The sequence below is a fragment of the Acanthochromis polyacanthus genome, chromosome 15 (genome assembly GCF_021347895.1).
Source record: "Acanthochromis polyacanthus isolate Apoly-LR-REF ecotype Palm Island chromosome 15, KAUST_Apoly_ChrSc, whole genome shotgun sequence".
Classification (NCBI taxonomy): domain Eukaryota; kingdom Metazoa; phylum Chordata; class Actinopteri; family Pomacentridae; genus Acanthochromis; species Acanthochromis polyacanthus.
In genome coordinates, this window is record NC_067127.1 from 5,378,893 (window position 1) to 5,403,348 (window position 24,456).

Consider the following 24,456-nt stretch of genomic DNA (forward strand, 5'->3'; position numbering starts at 1 on the left):
GATTCAGCTTAATGAATTAAAACTCATTGTCTGGCATTTAATCATTCAACAGGGCAACCAAAGAGCTGCTGACGGCTGCAGTGAAAAGAATATAAACCAGAAAGCTATGGGTCAAAGACTAAAATATGTCTGTAGCTCCACAAAGTTTTGACTGCATGTTTTGAAATGGATCGATATATAACTGAGAGATTTTGAACCCCATGGGATATATCTTGCATCCTTTTTTGTATTAAAAGTAAAAAATAATGTTTTTTGCATTCATTATGATTATATTTTTACAAATTCCATAATTGTAAAAGAAACAATCACTTAAGAAATGACTGGATATCACTAAAATGTCAGCTAAATAACCATCCCAATTTAATAACAACCACCTTCTAATTAGCTAAACAATAATAAAATGAGCTGATTCAGAAATAATTTTGATTGAGTTCTTTTTATTAACTTGAGATAATCATGACAGAAATTTCATTTTTGGCAATATAACAAATTGTATCACTTTCTATTAAGTTACTCGTTACAAAAACACCTCTCCAGGAAGTGTGCTAATTCCAGATCACATGACCTGCTTCACATGATGTCATTTCCTCCTGAAGAAAAGACTGGAAGACTCCAAGGCTTTCTGACTTATTTAATATAAAGTAGTGTGTGAGTCAAGTGTGGATTTATGGCATGTCAACAGGTTTACTACAATATCTTTACAAATAAATTTCAATTGTATTTCAAATATTTAGAAGAATCTTTGTGTAAAAATGCCATGTGGTGTTTGGTTATAGGCAGCCATGTTGATTTTAGGCCTGAAAACAGCGAAAATGTCAACTATGTTACAAAAAGTCCTGCAATTATATATTGACCCAAATAATTCTATTTCCCACAGGATGCTCTCAGTGCTGATTTAAATCTACTCAAATCAAAGCTGAGCTGCAGCCGATTAATGGTTCCAACTGCATGAGGGTTCATAATTCTGTTTTTGTAGTTTTGGGGCAGTGAAATTTTGTGCTGATAAAAAGGTGATGATACATGCCAGTAAGTTACACTGTAGGTAGATGATGATGATAACAATGGATTTGAAACAGGAATTGAGAACATTTGCAATGTATAAAAGGACACAAACAGCTGCACAACAGTAGACTTCAGCATTTGTTTGGCCTTGCGCGTTCTACAATCACTTGTCCACCTACAGTCTCTCACATTAAGGAACACTTACACATTTGTACTCAACTGTCCGCCCACACATGTGAGAGCATGAAGTTCATCATGACTTATAGCCTTGCCTTGCTGTGCTGTATTTGGAAGCTATCAGATAGTAATGGATAGTGAGGCTGCAAACTGCCTGTTTTAGGCACTTTACATTTGCATATTTGAATAAATTTAATAGCAATTAGATTTCAAAGAGCAAATTAACTTCTCAAGCACCGATTTTAAAAAAGTGTCATGAAACACAGCTCGGGGTAGATGCATGCAAAAATGACTCCAGTGTTGAATCTAAATCAGCCAGTTTGATCCTGTGCGTGGGTTTGATATACAAGATAATGTTTTAGAGAGCAAACTGCCTCAAGACTGAGCGCTAAGGACTCTTGTTTGGCCTGAAGTGTGAGATGTGTGACCAGAAAAGAGCGGCAGGCAACGTGGATGCTGACTTAAGGTGATTTTTTTTTTTTTTCCAGACTCTTGGTGGGAGAGGATGCTATGCATGAGTCATTGTTGGATTGAGAGGCTTGTCAGTGGGCGCCAAGGAAGTTCTTGTGTTGTGCGTCGTGGCTGGCTGTGAGGCTTTCTTAGTGGGGTAAGTCCTCGCCATCTGTCTTCACTGCGAGACTCGGTTGGATGGCGCTGCCAAGTCATGCAGTAGAGCAGCATGAGGCCGGTCGGTCTGCCGTCACGCACAAACATAAAACACTCTCATAAACTGCTCGACTTGCTCCCTCCGAGGCCATAAATAGATGTCGACTCTGCGGTTTTGAGCTCCAACAGTTGAGACCGAGCCACTTTTGTTAAAGGTAATGAGGCTCACAGGTGGGTGTCATCTGATTACAGCCTCACAAGAACAACTATAACGGCCCCTTTTTAGATAAAAACCCACTGTACTGCAGTTTTCCTTTTTAATCTACTGAAAAACCACCAGCATGTATCAGAAATTATGAGGATCTTTTTGATCTTTCACCACCGACAGCTTTCACCTCAAAAGTACAGGGAGAACACTATCAAAGCTTTTTTGCACTAATCGTATAAGTTATAAATGCAGTTCTGTGTAACATTCAATTTTCTAAAGCAGTTTTTTTTAATCAAGGTTTAAATAAATGAATATAGCAAAGAGGGGAAACGGCTTGTTCACTGCTGTCTATTCCTCCTGGAAGCCTTTACAATGACTATAAACATTATAAACACAGTGTTGCCTAGCAGCACAATACACTATAAAACCTTCATACAACAAGGCCATTGCAACAATATTGAACACTCATTTTATACATTCTATATTTGCAGTAAAAACTGTTTGTAAGCTGTGGAATTGAATGTTTAGATATAAAATGAGGTAAATAAAGATATTGAGTGCCCTCTAGAGCTCCTAGCTGATGAGTAATACTTCTGGAACAACATGTCTTTGGTTTTGTCTAAGTTGAGCTTTAACCTTGAAATGTTTTGTGCTGGGACTTTGTAAGAGTACAGATTTGAATATTGACCTAAGTTCATGTCAGAGAGAAGCTCCACTGAGAGCTCCCACATAAGATCTTCACCAAATCAGAAACACACACGGAGACAGTAATTTTACTTGCAAGGGTAACGCAGTACAGTGTAACACGTTAGTGCGAACTACAAAGGACTGCTCCCATACAAGGTTTATTTTATACACAAGCAGAAGTGAAGACATGGCATAAGATAAGAAATAGCTCGAGTTACACAAGTGGGTGTGCTAAGCTGAAAGAGTGGAAATATACAGACTAGGAGAGCAAGATATGTGTGTGTGTGGGTATTTAGTGAAAATTATTATATAAAAACACTGTACAGTTAGTTAATGCCCTAGGGCTTGATTATGATAAATGTATGTACAAGTTCAACTCTAACAGTTCACAAAATGAAAAGGAAAAACTTAGCAGCTGGATACCTTCAACTGCTCAGTTGTGCTGATGCAGACAAAGCCCTAAAAGAAAACCTGCCTGAACACTATGCCCACGTAAGTTAACAGTCAAGATATCAGTGGAGCATCAACTGTAGATAAATTGCTTCGATGTAAGTTTCTTATTCAAGGTTTGATTTAATTATAATCGAGCAACATGAGCTTGTGGAATGAAACAGTGTAGATTGTATGCAGAGACACGTCGGCATGCTGGCGGAAATGTGAGAGCGTGTGTCTTTTCAATCAAAGAATTTGAATAAAACTCTGAGGCAACTTGAAACTTCTCATTATTTTTTTTAAGCTTGTCACTAATCAAAGCACTGCAGTCTGCAGGCACCAGTCTTTTTCAGTTTCTACCAATGCTTCCTTTTCATGTATTGTTCTTCTGAGTGCACTCTATATAGTACAGATGAAAGCAGCCACTTAAAGTCCCGTATATGAAGCATGTTCAAAGGAAGGAAGAGGAGCACTTTGATGGCTCATGTTCTCATCATTCACTAGTCAAGACTGAAAGTTTGAATAATTAAAACGGCTTCTTTGTTGGTTTGAAAAGTGGGATAATTCACCGTCAGACTAATTTATTACAATTAAATCAGTAAGTTTAGAATTATTTCGTTTTTTTTGTTTAAATCTCCAGTAAATGAGGCTGAAACCTGCAGAGAAATGAAGTTTCACAAAAACTCAGTCAGGGAATCTTTAAGATTCTAACGCTGTAATTACATATTTTTTTCTTTTCTTGCTTCTAACCAGTGGCTGATCTTCCAAGGGGTGTGGGGTGGGGTGGGCAGAGGTCCCCCCTTTGATCTGATTGGCCACCCCATGTGCCCCCCCCAAAAAATAAAAAATAAAAAAATAAAAAAAATTTCTTTGGAATTTTACATCACGGGCTGCACAGTGGTTAGCGGTTAGCACTTTCGCCTTGCAGCAAGAAGATCCCGGTTCGAATCCCGGGATGGGCCTGGGATCTTTCTGCATGGAGTTTGCATGTTCTCCCTGAGCATGCGTGGGTTTTCTCCGGGCACTCCGGCTTCCTCCCACAGTCCAAAAATATGCTGAGATTAATTGGTTACTCTAAATTGCCCGTAGGTGTGAATGTGAGTGTGATTGTTTGTCTGTATATGTAGCCCTGTGACAGACTGGTGACCTGTCCAGGGTGTCCCCTGCCTTCTCCGGAATCAGCTGGGATAGACTCCAGCACCCCCCGCGACCCTGGTGAGGATAAAGCGGTGTATAGAGGATGGATGTATTCTTCAGGTGTGCACCCGGATGGCTGAAGGTGGAGAGAACTGGGTGGTGGCCCAATCAAACAAGTCGGGAGGCGGGGGGAATAAGGCTGGAGTACAGATCTAGTCCAGAGTGTCCCCTGCCTTCACCCGAGTCAGCTGGGATAGACTCCAGCACCCCCGCGACCCTAGTGAGGATAAAGCGGTGTATAGAGAATGGAAGGATGGAACTTGATATTCAGTCTAAGAAAACTGCAGAGAGACAGAAGAACTGTTCTTGCACAATATTTTTCACTTAATTGCCCTCAGGATTCTGTTGTTGAGCTTACTGGTTTTACATAACAGGCAGATGCTTCAGCTGATGATGCTGTAATTCACATAAACAAGGAAGCAAGTTCATCACAATTTGAATGTTAACAGACCAAAATGAAAAGGTCATATACAGCTTTCCTTGGGTTAAAGAGCCAAAGAAAACCATGAAAAATACTTTGTAAAAGCGAGAGGTTGGCAGCAGCTTTCATTTGTTCTTCCAACTATTCGGTGGCCCCCCAAAGTATCTGTTGTACCCCCTGTGCCCCCCCACTAAAGTTAATCTGGATCCGTCCCTGCTTCTAACTCATCACATCAGCTGTATAGGTCAATATATAATTAAGGGACTTCTGGAGTCCATGGGATATATCTTGCATACAATTTCATTACAAGCAAAAAAAAAAAAAGTTTTTATGCTATTATGACCATGTCTTTACAAATTCCAGAATTATTTATTATGGAAACAATCATTTATTAACAAAAAATGAAAACTAAAATCCTAAAATGTCAACTAAATAACCATCCGAATTTAATAACAACCACCTTCTAATTAGCTCAGCAATAATAAAATGAGTTCATTCAAAAATAATTTTGATTGCGTTGTTTTTATTAAGTTGAGATAATAGTGACAGATATTTATTTTTTGGCAATGTATCACATTCTATACGGAAAATAACTAATTGTATCCGTGTCCGAGAAATCACTTCCAACTAAGCTCCCCGTTACAAAAACACCTGTCAAGGAAGTGTGTTAATTCCAGATCACATGACCTGCTCCACATGATGTCATTTCCTCTTGAAGAAAAGACTGGAAATACTCCAAGGGTTTCTGAGTTATTTAATATAAAGTAGCGTGTGAGTCAAGTGTGAATTTATCACATGTCAATAAGTTTACTACAATATATTTGTAAATAAATTTCAATTTCACTCAATTGAATATATAATATTTAGAAGAATCTTTGTGTAAAAATGCCATGTGGTGCTTGGTTATTTGCGGCCGTGTTGGTTTTAGGTCTGAAAACAGGAAAAATGTCAACTATGATACAAAAAGTCCAGCAATTATATTTTGACCGACAGGTAAATCAGTAACTTTAGAACTGTTTTACAGTTGTTTTTTTTATTATCTCCAGTTACTGAGGCTGAAACCTGCAGAGAAATGAAGCTTCACATAAATTCAATCAGGGAATCTATTTAGATTCTAACGATGTAATCACATCGTTTCTCTCTTCTTGCTTCAAACTCATCACATCGGCTGACTGCAGACGTTCTCCTCGCAGAAACCAATCTCATTTCTTGTCATTTCACTGCTGTCAGATCTCAAAACAGATCATTTCTCTGCAGCTGTGAGCCGTCGTTTCAGTGTCAATCTTCCTCCACTTCATTCACTGTCAGTTTCCATCAGAGCCTTTATCTGAGCTCATTAAATCACATCCATCCAGTCGCCAAGGACTCCTCACATTTCTCTACAACCTCCACCTATCATACAGACCTTGTCAAATGAAACTTCAAATTACGATTTATATTCAGCTCCATTTGAAGCTGTTCAACTGTACTAAAGTCAATATATGTCTCCTAGAACAACTAAACACTCAATAAATCAATCCAGTCTCATGTCACACTGTAGCCTCACCTCGTCTCTGTGGCCAGTCAGAGCACCACAGAGTCTTGATGCTCGAGAAAATGATTTCTCTCTCCTCACTCTTCAAAACTATAATTAGACTGGAAATTGCATCAGCAGGAGGAGTGTGTTTGCATTTATAATGGTGGTAGCATTGAATGGCACCTGTTAATAAGCACTTGGCCTTTCTGTGTTCATGCTGATGCGGCCACTCGTCCACATCCGCCCTCTCCTCTGATTACACAGGAGCTCAGCCAAACGGTGCACAGGTCCAGGAAGCACAGTCACCCTCATCAAATATAAAAGTTCCCCAAAATTCAATTACCGGCGCCCGTGGCAACCCACTTGTTTTATCCATCTATCTGTCTCAGCTCCTCCACTGTTCTCCTCCATTAAACTCTTTGCCCACGTCTTCTTTACTGCTTACACCCCCTCCTGAAACCCATCGCTTCTTCCTGCTCTCCTGCTTTCTGCTTCAGTCTCAGCAGCTCAGATTGGCTCAGCAGCGGAGTGGAAACATCCGAGATAAAACACAACAAATAATGACTCTGCTGCAGGAAACAACACAGGAATATTTTTGTGGGGGGGGGGGGCAGGAGTGCGTGTCTGGCATCATTTACTAGAGCTAAACGCAACAGAGATCCTGGGGAATGCAGTAATAGGGTTCCAGTGAGCAGACCTTTGTGCAATAAAAGTTCACCTTTAAATTTCAGTATTTAAAGGTGAACTTTAAACTCCTTTGTTTGGAGAGTTGCTTCCCCAAACGAAGAAGTTCAAGCATCTCGGGACCTTGTTCAGGAGTAATGGGAAAATGGAGCGTGAGATGGACAGGTGGATTGGTGCGGTATTCAGTAATGTGGGTGCTGTACCAAGCCGTCATGGTGAAGAAGGAGCTGGGTCTCAAGGTGAAGCTTTTAAATTTACCAGTCCATCTACGTTCCAACCCTCACCTATGGTCATGAGCTCTGAGTAGTGACCAAAAGAACAAGATCGTGGATACAAGCGGCTGAAATGAGCTTCCTCCACAGGGTGGCTGGGCTCAGCCTTAGAGATAAGGTGAGAAGCTCGGACATCCGGAGGGAGCTCAGAGTAGAGCAGCTGCTCCTTCACATTGAAAGGAGCCAGATGAGGTGGTTTGGCTGTCTGATTCGTATGCCTCTGGGAGACTTCCCTTCCAAACACGTCTGCCTAGAAGAGACCCCGGGGTAGACCCAGAGCACGCTGGAGGGCTTAAGTATGGTCAAGTCAAATAATATTCACCAATTTAAAAAAAAAATCTGTCAAACTGAAGAATGCCAGGTGTGGGGCATTCTGTGAAATGAGGCAGAATGACTCCTGTGTTCAAAACCATCCGGTGTGTTAAAATGTGATGCCAAGCAGCCTCAAAAAGTGGTATTATGTGACAAACTGGGACAGCGAGTGGGGTGGTGAGGTGTGGGGGCTGGGGCGGGTGGGGTTGGGACATGGGTGGCGGGTGGGGTTGGGGCATGGGTGGCGGGTGGGTCCTCTTGCCCCGGGCTGCCTGGGTCGGTTCTGGCGTGCTTGGGGTGTCGGTAGTTGCTCCCTCTTGTCCTTGGGGTCCGTGTGGTACACGGTGGCCCTGGATGCTCCCTGGGGGTGCTGCCCCGTGGCTCCTGCGGCCTGTGTGGGGGGCACCCTGTCAGCTTGACTCTGCCTTGCCTTGATAGCTGTTCTGGACTTCGGGGTCTTTCACACTTGCATGTGCATGTCTGTTCAGGTCCCACCAGTTCCTGTCGAGTTCCACTGTTGAGAAGTGGTGGGACCCGCCAGAATGTGCTGAGACTCTCTCCAGAGTCTAAACTCACACTAAACCCACTCTCCTTTTCTCTAGTATCTTCTTCTGGCCTATTCCACTCTATACTGACATGACACCCACAACTATGGTGTTCAGTACCGTTTGGTTATTTATTCATTTATCTTTTTTGTTTCTTTGGTTTTTCTGTTTTGTGTGCGTTTGTTTGTTTGTCTTATTGATGGGTAATTAATAGTCGGGAATACAGCACCTGTAATAGCACCGCTTGCTAGTCCCTGTCCCTGTCCGTCTTGTTTCGTCCTGTCCACCCTTTGTTTCCCTGCACGTCACCACTGAGGTGTAGCACTGCCCTCCCTGGCTCTTAACAGGGAATTGTAATAAAGAATGTCAGTTTAGCTTTCAGGGAGGGCTGGTGATGGTCACACGCATGCACTAAATAATAAAATATTTGGCTGCAAGACTAAAATATGCATTAATCTCATAAAGTGTTGACACCTCTTCCGTGGAGTTAAACAATGAGAATAAATGCAGATAAATAAAGGCTGATTTTTACGCAATCTCCCAAAAACTTTAACTCGAGTGGACTCACTGTAATATGTATGACATGCTACAGTATGACAGGGCAGAAAAATACCTCCAATAATCACACTTTTTGAAACCGCAGGGAGCACCACTCTTTTCGAACTGTGCTGCATTACAGTCGAGGCCTCCAGGCAGTGTGCCAGAGACTAAACTGCCTTCCTATCCTCGCCAGGAAACCTCATTAAAGCTTGAAGTCTGTATGGATGTGTGCGCTTACAGCCGGTTTGCCAAAAAAGCAGAAACTCTTGGTTGCTTTTTTTTTTTACTTTTTACCACCTTTAAAAAAAAGACATCAGTTTAGATTAGAAGGTTCAGGTTGAAAAAATGTGGCTGCGGAGAACGATGGAGTAAAGTTCAACATAACGGTGAGGATTTAAGGTGGAAGTGTTGGCTGGGAAAAAGAGCCGAGAGCGGGTTTATGATTACTGTGCCCCAGAAGGGCATTTAATGAGCACCAGCTGCTGCAGTTATCTTACTGTCCATCCTTGCTCTATAAAACCGATGATCACCACTGCCAGAATTATATACACATATATAGATATTACACCTTTTCCTGTCACTGAGGTCAAACTGGTGCACAATAATTTCCCCAAACCAATCCTGAGGCCAGCAGATTATAGGAGGCCTCTAAAGTGGAAACTGAGGTCTCGCCAGTGATTCAAGTCTTTGACAGTCTCATTTCCTCCCATCTATGTCTCTGCAATCTCCTTCCACCTCTCCTCGAGCATCCTTCCATCTCCAGCTCTCATTTTCCTGTGCTCTCCTTCAGACCTGACTCCATTACGCCCACATGGTCTTAAAATCTTGAAAGCCCATTCTCTGGTGGGACTGAAATTTGATTTTAATGGTCATTCACATCGGAAGCTGACATATAAACCAACACACACTTGCTCAGAGGTGTTCGTTTGGGTTGTGGCTGTTTTTCTGAGTGCTATCAGTGAAGGACTGGTGGCTCTGGGTGTTGAGGGCGTCCTCTCAGGCGAACAGCTGTTGCAAAGCCGGAGCTGTCTGTTGTCGTAAATGCTCAGATGAAGACTTAATGATAAGATTTTGTCAATAAATTCACAACAGAGCGATACTTGCTGTTGTTTTTTTCTAACTACGGAATGTTCATAGTCTTTCTAAAGCCAAATTTAAGGTCAAATTTTCTTGGAGCTTCATCTGAAAGTTAATATTTCAATCAAGGTGGCGCTAGAGGAAGGTTCAGAGACTCACTAAACTAATTTGGATTCATCTTTTGGCAACCAAGAACATTTGTTTTCATTAGAAACTACACAACAGATGTATCTTACAGTCATACTTTGGACCCACGTTCCTTTGAGCCACAGTACTACTACTAAAATACATGCGTCATCTTTCTTTTTGCAGAATCATTTGTCCTTTTGTAACCTAAATACATCCAAAGCCACAGCCACACAGCACAGGGAAGCCCAATGAAAGCTTCCCTGAGTAATTATGCTGTCATCCGCGCCACTTTGGCACAAGGAAGGTGTTGAGAAAAGCCTAGTTAAAGGCTTTCTATGTTTTTCTGACATCCAAGAACGGCCTAATTGGCACTAACTGCTACACTTTTCAGTTTCCAGACAGGCTGTAAATTTCTCTCATCGCCTGTCTTATAACCTCACTGGAAATTTGCAAAGAAAAAAAAAGTGCTGGCGCGGTTTTTAATTAGTTCAGGGAATCTGCAAGGAATGAGGTAATGTGCTTAAAAATAAAACCCCGGCGAGTGTTTAGCCGTTTCCTGTTCACATCTCTGAATGGGAAAATTAGGAAATATAGTCATCATGAGCTCTGAAATCTGCTTCCTAGAACTGACTCCAGGGAGTTCAGCAGGCAGTAATACAGCGATAGAAGTGAGAGGAGGGGGAGCGATGAGATTTCACGTTCGTTTTATGCTAGCTGTGCATGTGCGCGTGCACTGAGCCTCATCCGGTAGGAAAGTTCATGTGCTGGAGGTGAACCCTGAGCATAATCCAGCAACTGTTGGCCGACTGGAAGCAAGAAAGAAAACACCTGACCTGTTGTTCTTGCACAGTGAAAGCATCATGAGGAAAATACAAGGCCTACCAGCAGTATCCATCGGAGGTTATAACATAAATATCAAACGTTATGCAGACGACACAGTGCTGATAGAAAACAGCGAAGAAAACTTGCAAACCATGGTATCTATAATTAATACAGAGGGACAAAAACTTGGCCTGTCTTAAAAAGAAAACAGAAGTGATGGTAATTTCAAAGAAAAATATCCTCCCACCCTCTAACAAAGACTTAGACCAAGAAATACTGAAGCAGGCTCATCATTTCAAATATCTCGGTTCATGGATGACATCCGATGGGAGGTGGGAAACATATCAGATGTGGAGCAGCAACAACATTTGCAGCATTTATGAACATGAAAAATACACTGACAAATAAGAAAATAGAAATTAGCATCTGTATGAGGACTTTCAGCTGTTACTTTCTACCAGTTCTGATGTACGGATGTAAATCTGGGAACATAAATAATAAAATCACTCCAGCAGAGATGTGGCTTTACATGCCATGTGCATCTTATACGGACACAATAAGCAATAAGGATGTTTTAAAATTACTAAACACCATAGACTGTATATAAAGATGGACGTAGCATATGGCTCCAGAATTGAAGCCAACCCGGAAGTGTCAAAAACTTGCAATATCCCGCCGTCCGCTAGGGTTGGCTCCAAAAAGCTTTTTCTCCATAGACCCCAATTCATTTTTGGAAAAAATAAAATTTGATAGACTGATGTTCTACAGCTCAGGATTTTTTTCCCGTTAGTTTTCATGGTCAAAATGAGAGATCAGGTGGTTGATCTTAAAATAAATCAATACTGAATTTTAAATAAATCGTTAAAGTTGGCGGAGCCAGGGGGCGTGGCTATACTTGATAGACGGCAACAGAAGCCTCTGCAGTAAAATGTGGGCGGGATAAGAGAGTCCTCAGCCAATCCTGCCCCTAGTTGCTCTCCGGTCCAGTCTGTTTGATGACGCTTTTTACGTCACTGGCTCCAAAAAATCCAAAACGGCGACCAGGAAGTAGCAAAATCCGGGCTTCATTTTCTCGGCGTTGAAACCAACGGGGGACGTCACGGTTAGTTTACGCATGCTAAACACAAATTATACACATGAAACGGACAACAGTCACAATTTAGAAAGCAAAAGATCGGATTAGATGGAGGGAAATGATCGCCTATGCTGAATGGCATGGCACTGGACTGATTGACTGCATGTGCAAAAGCATTATCTGTATCTATAAGGTGAGGAAAAGAAGATTAAATGTTAAAATTTCCTCCCGTTTAAATTTATTGACATAATGGTCCGCCTTTGTCTTTAAATAGTCGGTTTGTAACCACACGTTGTTTTTCACACATTCCTCCTTTAGACTCAATGCTGATAACATGACAAGAGAAAACAGAACGACAAATAGGTGATTTTTCAGGAATCTTTATATACAAAAAACCACTATACACAGTTTTAACAGTAGCTGTTCTGGAGATATAATGTGTAACATCGTTGTATAACTTGATGAATTGTTTATGTCAAACATACAGTCAAAGGTGTTTAGAGCTCATGTGAAAAAGAAAAAAATCCAGTTCTGGGTCTTTGCTGCTTTGAGCACAAAATGAATCCATTTGTTCTGACAGTTCCTACATTTAAAGAGTATAGCGTGACACTGTGCAGCAACTTACGGTTAATTTTACCACGACTGAGAAAAGATTCAAGACGACAGCAGCATCAGACTGATTACGGCTCGAGTCTGAAGTTAGGGATTGTGTTTTAACTCACACATGATTAAGGATCCTCGAGCACCTTTACAACAGCAGACCTTCTCAAATGTAAACATTATTATTACCTAGTGGAACTGGACAGCATCGTGAATTCTTCCTAATGGTGCACGTTTTACGGCGCCTCGACTGGAATCTCAGAGACATACTTTTAGAAATTCAGTCTGAGCGATAATGTTGAAACGTGGGGCGGCTTTAAAGCTTCTTCGGGTCTCACTGTCTGAAGATTTACGGTTTGGTTTACATTTCCAATAACGATGAGATGAAACAGACTGCAGCCATTTACGCTGTTTTACAGGAGCTGGTCTTCGTGATCGACTGGTTAAGACTAAACACTGACATACCCAGTTGGGGATTTAAAATATGGAGTTATGCATCAGTGCCTTCAGGGTAAACATTGTAATGGCCCAGACCAGGACTGTAGGTGCACAATTAGAAGAGAAAATACCAAGCTGCTGCCTGGAAAGCACGTAAAACTATTTCACCCAGACTATTTAGCACTGACAGGCAGTATGTAAACATTTCCTAAATGGTGTATAACACGTTAATGCAGATAGAAGCTGATGTAAAGACATTTCAAGTGTAATTATATCTTCTCCTTTGAAGCATCCATGGTGTAATCATAACATTACATTCACAAGGAGGTTTTAAAGTCTTTACAGCTTTATGAATGTCTTTTAAGACTTCCTTTGGCGAAAATTAAGTTCTTTACTTTGTTAATATCTCCATATTGTATTTATTTAATGTTTTTGTTTATGCTTAAAGGATAAAAATCAGTTTTCAGGTTGGGGCTTTCAGTATCATAGTTTCTCTGGAGTGCTCCAGCTACGAAAGGAAGGAACAAATTCTAGAGGAATCAGTGGTTTAGAGTTACATCAAAGTCATTTTAAGGCAGTAAAGGAATACCGTCAATGAAAAAACACCCAAAATCTGCCATTTTGATAGACAGACATGACTTTCTAGGGGTAAAATCAACAACCGAATAAAAACTTTGTCTTTATATAAAACTGCAATCATGTCAAGATATGCTACAAAGTATTCATTAATACAGCAGCTGTGGATGCTTCTTAGAGAAGTTAAAGCTGTTATCAAATTCATTTAAAACACGTAAAATGTCCTTATATTTGCTTGTCTGCGCTGCCATACCATTTATGAGCTGCTCTGAAATACTAAATAGTGTTTTTACCATGTCACCAGTTACGTATTTGTCATCTTAAAAATGGTGCTCTGTGTTTACTGAGCCTTGAAAACTCCAAAGAGCTTCCTAGTCTGTTATTACGGTCGGTCAGCAACGACTTAATTACTGATGTAACTACATTTTATGAAACCTGGTTAAAACTGGGCAATTATGGCAGAGTTTCGGGCTATTATTTCTAGTTTGTGCAGAATAAACTATGGACATCTGGGGAAATAATTCTAACCTTGATGTCTAGATAGGAATTTAAATTGATTTAAAACTGAATACAGAATGACCAGAGGGAGTTATCTCTACATATGCGATGTCTTGTCCAGGGTCTGCCGAGGAAACAGGGTTTAGTGGAGGCTGTGCTTGATATGCTGCCCAGAAACAACACCTAAATGTGAGCTGCCCTGCTTCTATCTTAATCAGTATGTGGGGATGATTAAAAAAAAATCAAAATAAAAAATTACACTTAGAGCCTAAAACATTCACATCAAAGTTGTACTGTATCATATTGGTAGTAAAACTGATTTCAATGTATGCACATGCTTGATATACATTCTGTACAAAATAATCAATATATAACAACATCGACATGAATGAATACTGTTGGTTCTTTTCCTTCGCTGTACATCATTTCCTTTCACAGCCCACGCAACATTCGGAAGCAGAAAGACTTAATCTGCCCTTTTCAGCTACTATTTGCAGGAATGACGAGTGTTGTGGAGGTTGGGGCTCAATTATGAGAACGCAGGCTTTTGGAGGTCAGCGAGCTCGATCTGTCAATCACTCATCAACCAGCAGCTCCGCTCGAGTGGAAGTGGGCCGGGGGATAAAAGGTCACTAAAGTTCACCCAAACAATCTGTCATTAACAGACAGACACATTTTTACCTGATCCTCTTTACACTTTGCATTAACGTGCATCCTGAGTTTTTGGATTTTAGCTTAACAAGCACTCAGAGGCAAAATATATGTGAATGCACCAAAAATGAAGAGCAACCCAAACCAGGCACAGTGCGAACAAGTTAGAAACGTACAAACACAATAAATGTATGTGTATCTGCACATTTAACCCTCTGAAAGCCCAAATGCACCAGCAGGTTTGAAAGAAAATTGCCAAAATTACAGCATTTATCACAGCGTGACATTGTTCAAACACATGGAAACAAAAGATTTTCATCTTTTCTTAAACTGCTTATTTGTGACATGTTGTTCTGCCTGAAAAAATAATAAAATCTAAGCTTAAAATTGTGATGTTTCATCAAAATCCGTTTATTTAAAACAAAAATAAACCCCTTGCTCTAAGCAGTTTCTGTAAAAAACTAAAAAATTCAGAATTCCTCAGCAGTTTCTGTAAAAAACTACAAAATTCAGCATTCCTCAGCAGTTTCTGTAAAAAACTAAAAAAATTCGGCATTCCTCAGCAGTTTCTGTAAAAAACTAAAAAATTCAGCATTCCTCAGCAGAACAGAGGAACCAGAAGTAATTCACTTCAACCAGCAGTCTCATGACAAAATATTCAGAGAAATGTTGGCTAAATTAGGCTGAACTGAAGACTGTGCTTAGAGCAGATAGGAGACAAAATGGAAAAAAATGTTAAAAACTAAGTAGTAAAATATCTCTAAGTTGCAGAGTCACAATTTACGTGTTGACTTCTATGTGTTTATACGAGGTTTTTTGAAATTTTCAACTATTTTTTGAGGATTCATGGCAATGTGTCTATGTCATACTGCACAAACGCCATGGTTGAGCTGTTTCAATAGCAGTGCAGGACTTTATACTGCACAAAAAATGAGCCCAGTGTGAGTAATAAAAATGTGACATGAGGAAAAAATGCTTTTAGAGTTTCAGAGGGTTAAAATGAAATCCTCAGTTCAGGATTTTGAACCTATAAAGATCTTTCTGAGAGTTAAAAAAATACACATTTAATCAATTTAATCAAAACAGATTAAGTTGGTTAAAACAAACTGACATCGCTGGATTCAAGGCGCACGTTAAAGCAAGGTGTAAAAGTAGGTAGGAAACCTCTTCTTATACAACTGTGACAGGCTAAAAGATTAAAGTGCTCTGGTCAGCATTTGTTGTTTTTAAATGTGCTCTATAGGGTTAGGGTTAGGGTTACACCTTGACTAAATTGCAAAAGCATGTTCAAGGAAATGGAAAATGAGGCGAGTGGTTTAAGCTTTCCCTGCCCGTTCTCTGTTCAAAAAACATTTATATAAGAAGTCCACCCGATGAAAGCAAACACTGTGAGCTTTCGGTTGAAAACGTACAAATTCCTGCTTTTTCTTTGGCACCACTGTGTGACGAGCCCCGGCCAAAAGCCTGAAATGACTAACTGTAGTTTAAAAAAAAAATTTAAAAGAGGAGATCCTCTAAAGAGCAGGTCGAGCACTTTGTGATCAGAGGTTTGCACTTAATAAGTCAACACAGGATATTTGACAGCACATGATCATCACTTATCATCAGAGGTGTGCTGAGGGAGGAGAACTGGCTGGAATAGGGGTGATTTCCATTGCACTTAACTATCAAAGCCTCCCTCAGCAGCTATAAATATAACACTTACGGGTAATTCTTCATCTCCACAACCATCATCATCCCCTATAACTCTTGTGATATAACGCCCTCTAGTGGCAATATACTGTAAGCATGTCTAAAAATGAACTGCGATATTTCCGATTCGACTCAGAGTGGCACATCGGAGCAGAACAACCTCCCCCCGATCATGACATAGGCACTGACATCACCATGAGGCCATCCAATCACCCCCACTTCCTGTTCCTAAGTAGATGCCCATATATGGCCATTTGTCAGTTTAGGCATAGCTTGGCAAATACACAAACTCTAAAGTACACTTGAGCCACATTCGCTACCACAGGGGGAATATTTGCCTCCCTGCAGCCTCTCATTATGCCTGAAGTGAACCGAAAAATAAAGAAACTTAAAAAAAAAAAAAAAAAAAAAAAACACCAGCTGGTTCTGATACTCTACAATAAATAAATGTTTCTGATCAGAGCACTATACACACCACTGTTCTGACTATAGATATGTGCAAATGTTTCACCGGTGCCTTAAGACACACCTGTAGCTGTCGTTACAGACATAAATACATACCATCAGGGGAGGCAGAACGTTTTCACAGGAGACATTTTGACTTAATTTTCATGAAACGTCCCGCTAAGCCATACAAGCCTCTGTAACTGGCTTTACTAAATGTAATGCAGCCCCGTTTAAGGTTATCAGACTACGACAAGCCAAAATATCTGCTGGGAAAAAGGCTGATTCCAAAGCAAAGTGAACTGAGCTGTGGGGTCTGGAGTGCCAGGAGACTGCTGGGAGCTGTGGACCGGAGAGCTCGTGGTGCTGACGTCCAAGTGGCAGTGAGAGCCTTTAGGGCCGATGGAATCTGAAAAAAAAACAAACACACAGGCTTAGTTCATGAAAATATTACACCCGTTTATACAATTAGGGTTGCAGATAACTTATTTTCATTGTGGGTTAATCTGTTGACAATTTTCCAGAGTGATTGACTAGTTTTGTAGTCTATGTAAGGTCAGAAAATTATGAAAAATCTTGATTAGTTTTTCCCAAAGCACAAGGTGATGTCTTTATATCTCGTTTACTGTCACAGAGGAGGAAAGAAAGCAAAAAATATCTACACCTCAGAAACTGGAATCGGAGAATTTAGACTCTTTTTTTCCCCCTATATAAATATAAACTCAAACCAATAATTGATTATGAAAATAGTTGATGATTGTTCATTTAATATAACAGACAACATACAAATGAGTCTAAACTAGAGGTAGACCTGCAATTTTAGTTTAAAACTTGGAAAAAAAAAAAAAGAATTTTACTCCAAAATCAAGACTCTCAGAATCCAAAACTCACTATGAATAAGCTTAAAAGGTCATGGCTTCTACTTCAGTGGAGGTGTTTTTAAAATGTTTTGTCCATCTGACCAATCACATGCTCTGCTGTCCTGTCAGACCAATTCAGACTATTATTGTCTTTTATAACACAAAATGTACGGAGCTGTGCAGAACAAATGGTGTGAGGCACCATTTTAGATATAAAAGGATGAAAAAAACACTAGATTATGGTACGAGGCAATCGCTTTACAGTATTATTACCTTTCTACAGGATTGATGTCGCTAGTCGTAGCACATAAATTAATCTATTTGACAAAATGTTATAATTTTATACTGCATTCAGCTGTCTAATAACACAGAAACTATATATATGAGGTCAAATCAGAACCTGATCATTTACTGCTGCCACGCTTTCATGTGATATGGAGCTTCACTAGACAAAAACACTAAGGAATGTTCACCTCGACATAGCCAGTGGCTTTACAGAATGACATAATGCTACTGAGTGTTTTTACAACTGATATAAATGACGCATAAACAGTTACAGGTGCTGCCAGTTTCATTAGTTATAATGATTACAAAATGGATTGTACTTTAGACTAAAATTACACACACAAGCTAAATTAAGAGGGGAAATTAATTAATTTCTTGATTTTTAAAGTCAAAAGAAATAAATACAAGCCTGACAGCGACACTGTTGTGTTTCCATCTCCTGACAGCTGACAAATCGTTACATTCTCTTTGGTGATTGAGTCTACAGAGCTCAATTTGAACTTATCTGTCCAGAGCAGTTGTTTCCAAAACCACTCTGTTCTTATCCAGACATTGATGCCTGACATGAGGTTACAGGTTAAGTTTCCTCCTGTTGATTTTTCCATGTTTGTGCATCAACGCTGCCCCACAAAAACGCTGCTTTGCCTTTCGTGCAGTTCTGTATGAAACTTCTGCTGCTCTCTTAGACCTCGTCTTGACTCCTGCAGGTCCCCTTAAGTGCTATTTCTTAATGACATTTCAGACAATGGAAATTACAAGCTGGAAGCACTTTAATATCTTTTTATAGCCTTCCCCTGTACCGTAGTCATTCATTACCGACATTTTCGGAACTTCAATCATGTGCTCAGTGGTGCCACTCATGAACCTGCTTTAGAAGTCAAGTTAAAGTTCTAAGACTTTACAAGTAGAAGAGTGGCCAAACTTTTTCACATGATATCACAATTACTGACTTATTTTAATAATTGTGACATAAAAAGTAACAAGAAATAAGAATAATTAAGATCTCTTTGCTGCATTTACTGCTTTTCACTTCGTCGGTGGATGTGAACAAATGCTGAGAAATTTCTACCAAATCATTACGTAGCCGTTCTGGTAATATAATTTTTTTAAAAGGAGTGCTGGCTCCTTCTTGTAGACTTCTCCATGCACTCTGTACAGTGATATAAATCCAGTGAACCTTAAGTTCATTGGCAATCAGTGCCTGAGGCTAATGAACGGGAGCTGACCCAGGTGTACATCATGACTTTAATGTGGATGGTGGAAATGGCTTTAGGGGACCAGAATAATATAATATTGATCAATGTGAGCTAATAAACAGGAGGATTTACTCTGATAAATTACTAATGAAGCCTTGGAGTCGGGTTAAATGGTGGAGGCCATCGACCGCTTGAGTACCTGGTGAACTGTTTGCTGTCTTCATGAACCTCCATCTCTCGGCTCTTGAACTCGTTCAGCTCCTTACGGATAGCAGCCTGGAGGAACACAACACACAGTGGTTCGAACACACCTCTAACATCTTCTAGTGTACTGTGTCGTTCCTCAGACAGACACACAATATCAAATCGCAGCATAAACTCAGCTCTGTGTCCCAGTGACGAGCCTTCTGGCTTCCAACACAAGTTTAAAATGGATCCAGTTTGTTCCACTGTAAAATGTGAAGGTGCTTAAGGGCCCTCATTTACAGTTATTCATCTGTTTATGTATAATTGTGATAAATCTGCACAGCTGCAGGTTTTGCTTCAGGGAACTATTCACATTTAAAAAGTGACTCAGTGGAACAAGTGTGCTCATTTGCAGCATGATTATGTCTGTTTTTATCAAAGAACATGAATAATAAACTACACATGAAAAATTAGTGAGGCCTGAAGCCTGTGAAGGTTAAGTGTTTAACATTTAAGGCAGTGAGAGAAGCAAGGATGGAGGAGATGACAAAATGAGAAATCCTTCTTTCTACATAGTCAATCCTAAGTGACACCGTTTACTGATGACGTGCTGCACAGCTGTATCACTTGTCAATCAAACTGACGACATGACAAAACTTTGGCACAGGATCCACCTGTGTTTCCTCCTGAAGCCTCCTCTCTCCTCAAGGTGCATTTAAGTAATTTGATGATCCTCCGTGATGTTGGAGAGGAAATGATTTCCAGGTAACAGGAGTAAAGAGGACACAAGGAAGAACAAATAACCTCATGAAAAGCACCTACTGTGACTTTAGTGTATTATTTCTCAGCTGTGTAGTTCTGAACATCAACAGCAGAGGGCAGGCTTGACACAGAAACTGCCCTCAAGCACACCCTGAGGGTCTTTCTTAAGCAATGAGGAGTTTTTTAAGACATGGAAGACATTTGTACAATAGAACTGGTACATACAGGCACTTATCTTCATAATATCACTCATGTGAGGTGAATTTTATGTACAAAAACACACATCGTGTCGGTCTGGGTGTGTTTTTCACGGTTTAGTTTAGGATTAAACACTGAATTTCAATTAGGAGACTATGACAACCCCCCCCTGGCACAAAGCAAAGCCCATGAAGTCCTGATTTTCTGGGTTTGGTGTGGAAGAATTCAAAGAGCCTGCACAGAACCCTGACCTCAATCCCATCCAACACCTTCGGGATGAACTGGAACACCGACTGCGAGCCAAGCACCATCAGTAATGCTCTTGTAGCTGAAAGGGGTCAAATTCCGGTAGTTATGTTCCAAAATCTTTCAGAAATCCTTCAAAGGTAAGCAGAGGCTTCTACTGGAGCAAATTATTGTCCATTGTTTTGATGTGAAATACAAATCAGACACATATGGAGCTACTCTTCAGGTGTCCATAAGCTGTACTTTGAGCTGTGCTATTCACCTATTCATCCCCCTAGTGTCACAAATGCATAGATTGTGTAATAATGGTAAGAAGCCGATGAAACCCCGATCATATGATTAAACGAAAAATGAACATTGTACTATCAACAGTACCTTGTCAGCTGGAGTAAGCCGTGTCCAGGGTTTGTCCGCCCGTCGGTCATAATCCTTGGCGTCCGTTACCTCCACGTACTCATTAAAACGCAGGATCCTCCGAGCGACGAGCTCTGCCACTGTAGGCCTCACACTCAGCTACACAAACACAAGGAGAAAGACCACAGAAATTAGGCAAGAAACACAAATGGTCGCTTTAATTTTCAGCTACGTAAAAATTTTGATCAAAACAACCAACTTCTCAGCTGAAGAGTCTCACTTCCAGCTGCATCCACTAGATGGACTTCTCTCTCTGCATAAACCATCTTTCCTGTCTTCTACCGTGACTCACAAGGTGGAGCAAAACATATTAGCAGCTAAATATAGACCTGCTGTGTCCTTTCTGTTCTATCTTATGTGTCTGTGTGCGGTTGGTGTTTACAGTACCTTTCTGGAGAGCCTCCTTTTAATCTCTTGCTTGGCTTCTTGCTCCTCTGCTTCATTCTTTTCTGCATGTAGAGAATCAGTAGAGTTATTTCACACCTACTACGTCTGCAACAAGCTCCTGCATCTATTTATAACTGCAAGATGTGGTTTGCTGTATTAAAGCACGGTCATGGCTATGTAGCAGTGTCATTGCCCAAATATGAATTAGAAAAAAAGGGAGAAGTAGATAAATCATCAGATCTGTGCTAAATCTTTATGGCAAATATTCCTTTGGTGTTTTCATGAATAAATGTGTGTAAACAACTTGGACTGGTGCACTCATAAACTCCTTGACCTCTAATGGATGCATCATAGATTGAAACACAAGCTGTCTATGATTCATGGCACTAAAACCAATGTCCGAACTCGTCTTTCCGTGTACCAGAACAGCCAAGTGGAGCTGCTTTATTCTTTCCCTGTTTCTTCCGAAATGAACTGTCACACAATAAATGTCAGTTGTCTATGTTCTCATGCTATAAACATCCGAGCCTTGCTTTATTTCACTTGTGCTAGGACAAAACTGACACTGTAATTTATACTCAGACATTTTTGAGCATCAGCATCTCCAGGTGGATGTCACACCCTGAAATTACAAACCGACTTATTGTAAAATCTCAGCACAAAGCACACAAATCCTTACCATTCCTGCAGCCTTTTGACAAGTAGATCATTATCATGACACCTAATTAGCACCTTAAACAAGTGTCTCTTTCAGGGTAAATTGTTGCCATGGCAGGATGAACTTCAGAAGCAACGCTGAGGGCCACAGTTACTGTGGATTTAACACTTTTGTATTGGATGTTATCTGAGTTTGTTTTTGATTTTAATTTCCTGTGCCTCACTCAGTGGTCATAAACTGGCAATCATGGGCTGTTCGTTGTTATTTTCCACTTAGAATAAAGCGACAGATATTGCACAATGACTTTGTCAGGGAGAGAATAAACAGTCTGGATTAGCTCCGTTAGGCCAGGAGCAAAATTACTGCTTGAAATCTTTCCTCAATGCCTCTTAAAGTCAGTATGAAGTACTAATGTAGCACAAAAAGCGAGCCTACAAACCCTTGAGTGGAAATATTTATGTCCCGCTTGGTAGCATGACAAACAAATATTTCTGACTGCTTGAAAGAATAGATTTTTTTACTATCAGAACTAACATGCAGTTTGTACTTTAAAGTACTGAACTAACCCTTATCAATGTGGTCAACTGTGACCAAAAAAAAGAAAACACAAGTTTGAGGAAACTGTTGCTGAGGTCTTTGCAGGAATAGAGACCACAGTGTGAAAGAGACACAAAGCTGCTAATACACAGCCACACATTATTTAGACGCACATATCTGTTTTATCCATCTGACTGATGAGACACGGTCATATCTGAAGATCTGGATGTGGAAGCAGCACATTACCACTGGGCAGCTGGACCGATATCAGTTTCCATGTGCTCAAGCTGACTCCTCATGGTATCATTATAGCTTGAAAATTACATGATTTTTAGTTTCCAAACCTTATGACGATCATAAAAGTGGTGGATCAACTATCAGTTTAAGAGGGTTCTACAGGAACTTACGCTTGAGGATGTTTCTCTGCTCCAGCTCCTCTGTGGTGGGTCTTTGGCTCAGACGCCTAAAAAGAGGAAGTGATTTAAACATTTCACTTCTACTGAGAAACAGCACGAGTATTTTTGTTTGACACCGCTTGTTGTTGACAATCTAAAACCTGTTTACCACCAGCCTGTCTGCTTCATCAAGGAGAAAAGGCCAAACTCCAGCACAGATTTTTACTGTGCATCATTTGTACCAGCACACCACCCACAGTACACCAAGCGATAATTAACAGCCTCTCGTATTACCCCATGCCAAATCTATAATAAAAAGTAACACCTACCTACATTTTCACAGCATGCTTTGAGTGTGTGACTGTGTGTGAGTGTGTACCTGACTAGTTTGCAGCCTATCTGCTGGCGTAGCTCGTGTCTCTCTGTCTCGGAGCTTCGTGGCAGAATGTTTTTCTCCTCCAGCTCCTTCTTGCTGGGTCGGTTTCCCAGCTTAATGTTCAGGGTGTCTCGTCGGCGGATCTTCATAGCCAGAGAGCCTAAAGCAGACACGCAACAGAGGTAACTAGCATCAGACCCCTATGGAGATCAGCCGCAGTTAACAATGTACCAACAATTAAACGAAGCCTCTAAAAATCTAAAATGTCAACATGGCATCTAGCTGATGTAGCACTTTAGTTACCAACATTACAACAAAGATGAGTCATGTTGCATGGAAGCACTGGTCAGTTTACAAGCTACAGTCGCTAACAAGTAAGAGGCCAAATCATCTGTGCTAAAGCTGAGGCATCATTTGGCATTCATAGCAGCATAACTTTGTCCAAGCACGAAATTCACACTAAGCGAAACAGTCTAGGCGGCACAGTCAGTGCATGTCGGATAGTTTAAAAATCTCCATTTCACTCTGATAGCAGTTAGATCTGGTACTGAGCAGAATGCAAAAGCAATGATAATGTTCTGTGTCCCTGCAACCATGCAGTGATTAAACGTGCCTTGTGACATAATGCACTATTTTGCTGGAAAGCTCTATTCAATAGTTATGAACATACAAACTCAGACATGACTGAAATGTAAAACTAATGATTATTAATAAAGATGCACAACATCTATTGCTGTCTCAGAAAGTTTTAGAATATTCAGCAACTGTTCCTCTTAAACATTTGGACGAACACACATTCAATTTGTTGCAAAAACCATTTCAAAAATAACATTCACAAGTGATCTGCCACCACAGCAATGCTGCACGTTTACATTTGCTGCCATTCCAGATTATTCCACTACTAAAGAACTGAAGAATGTTGCTCAACTGTAAAAATCCCCAAACAGCTGCAGGGAGATTCCAGAACTCCCACACATTTACAGGTTGATTGTAGAATCTCCAAAATCTTGAGGAATATTCTAGGACTCCCAAAAAACCTGCAGGGAGATTCCAGAACTCCCAAAAGTCTGTGGGGTGATTTGCCAATTTCTAAAAATCTGTAGTGAGAGTGCAGAATTCTCAAAACCGGTAGGGAGATCTTAGAACTACAGAAAATCTGTAAATGTAGAGTCCAAAAAAAGACTACAAGGAGATTCTAGAGCTCCTACAGATTCAAGGAATTCTCAAAAATCTGCAAGGAGATTCCAGAACTCCCAAACATCTGTGGCAAAATTTGACCACTCATTTCCACAAATCTGCAAGGACACTGCAGAAGTCCTGAGAATCTACAGTCAGGTCCTAGAAGTCTCACAAAA

The 24,456-nt window shown here is 40.4% G+C and overlaps 1 protein-coding gene across 1 annotated transcript in view; it reads right to left on the reverse strand.

The window, feature by feature from the left end:
- Positions 1–12,066: 12,066 nt before the first annotated feature.
- The window catches only part of phactr2 (phosphatase and actin regulator 2), a 45,825-nt gene continuing 33,435 nt past the window's right edge, over positions 12,067–24,456 (reverse strand). The window contains 6 exon segments of the mRNA XM_051959492.1: positions 12,067–17,010; positions 19,142–19,218; positions 20,710–20,847; positions 21,136–21,197; positions 22,738–22,793; positions 23,105–23,261. Of these exon segments, the coding sequence (XP_051815452.1) occupies positions 16,995–17,010; positions 19,142–19,218; positions 20,710–20,847; positions 21,136–21,197; positions 22,738–22,793; positions 23,105–23,261 (506 nt within the window). The 3' untranslated portion in view covers positions 12,067–16,994.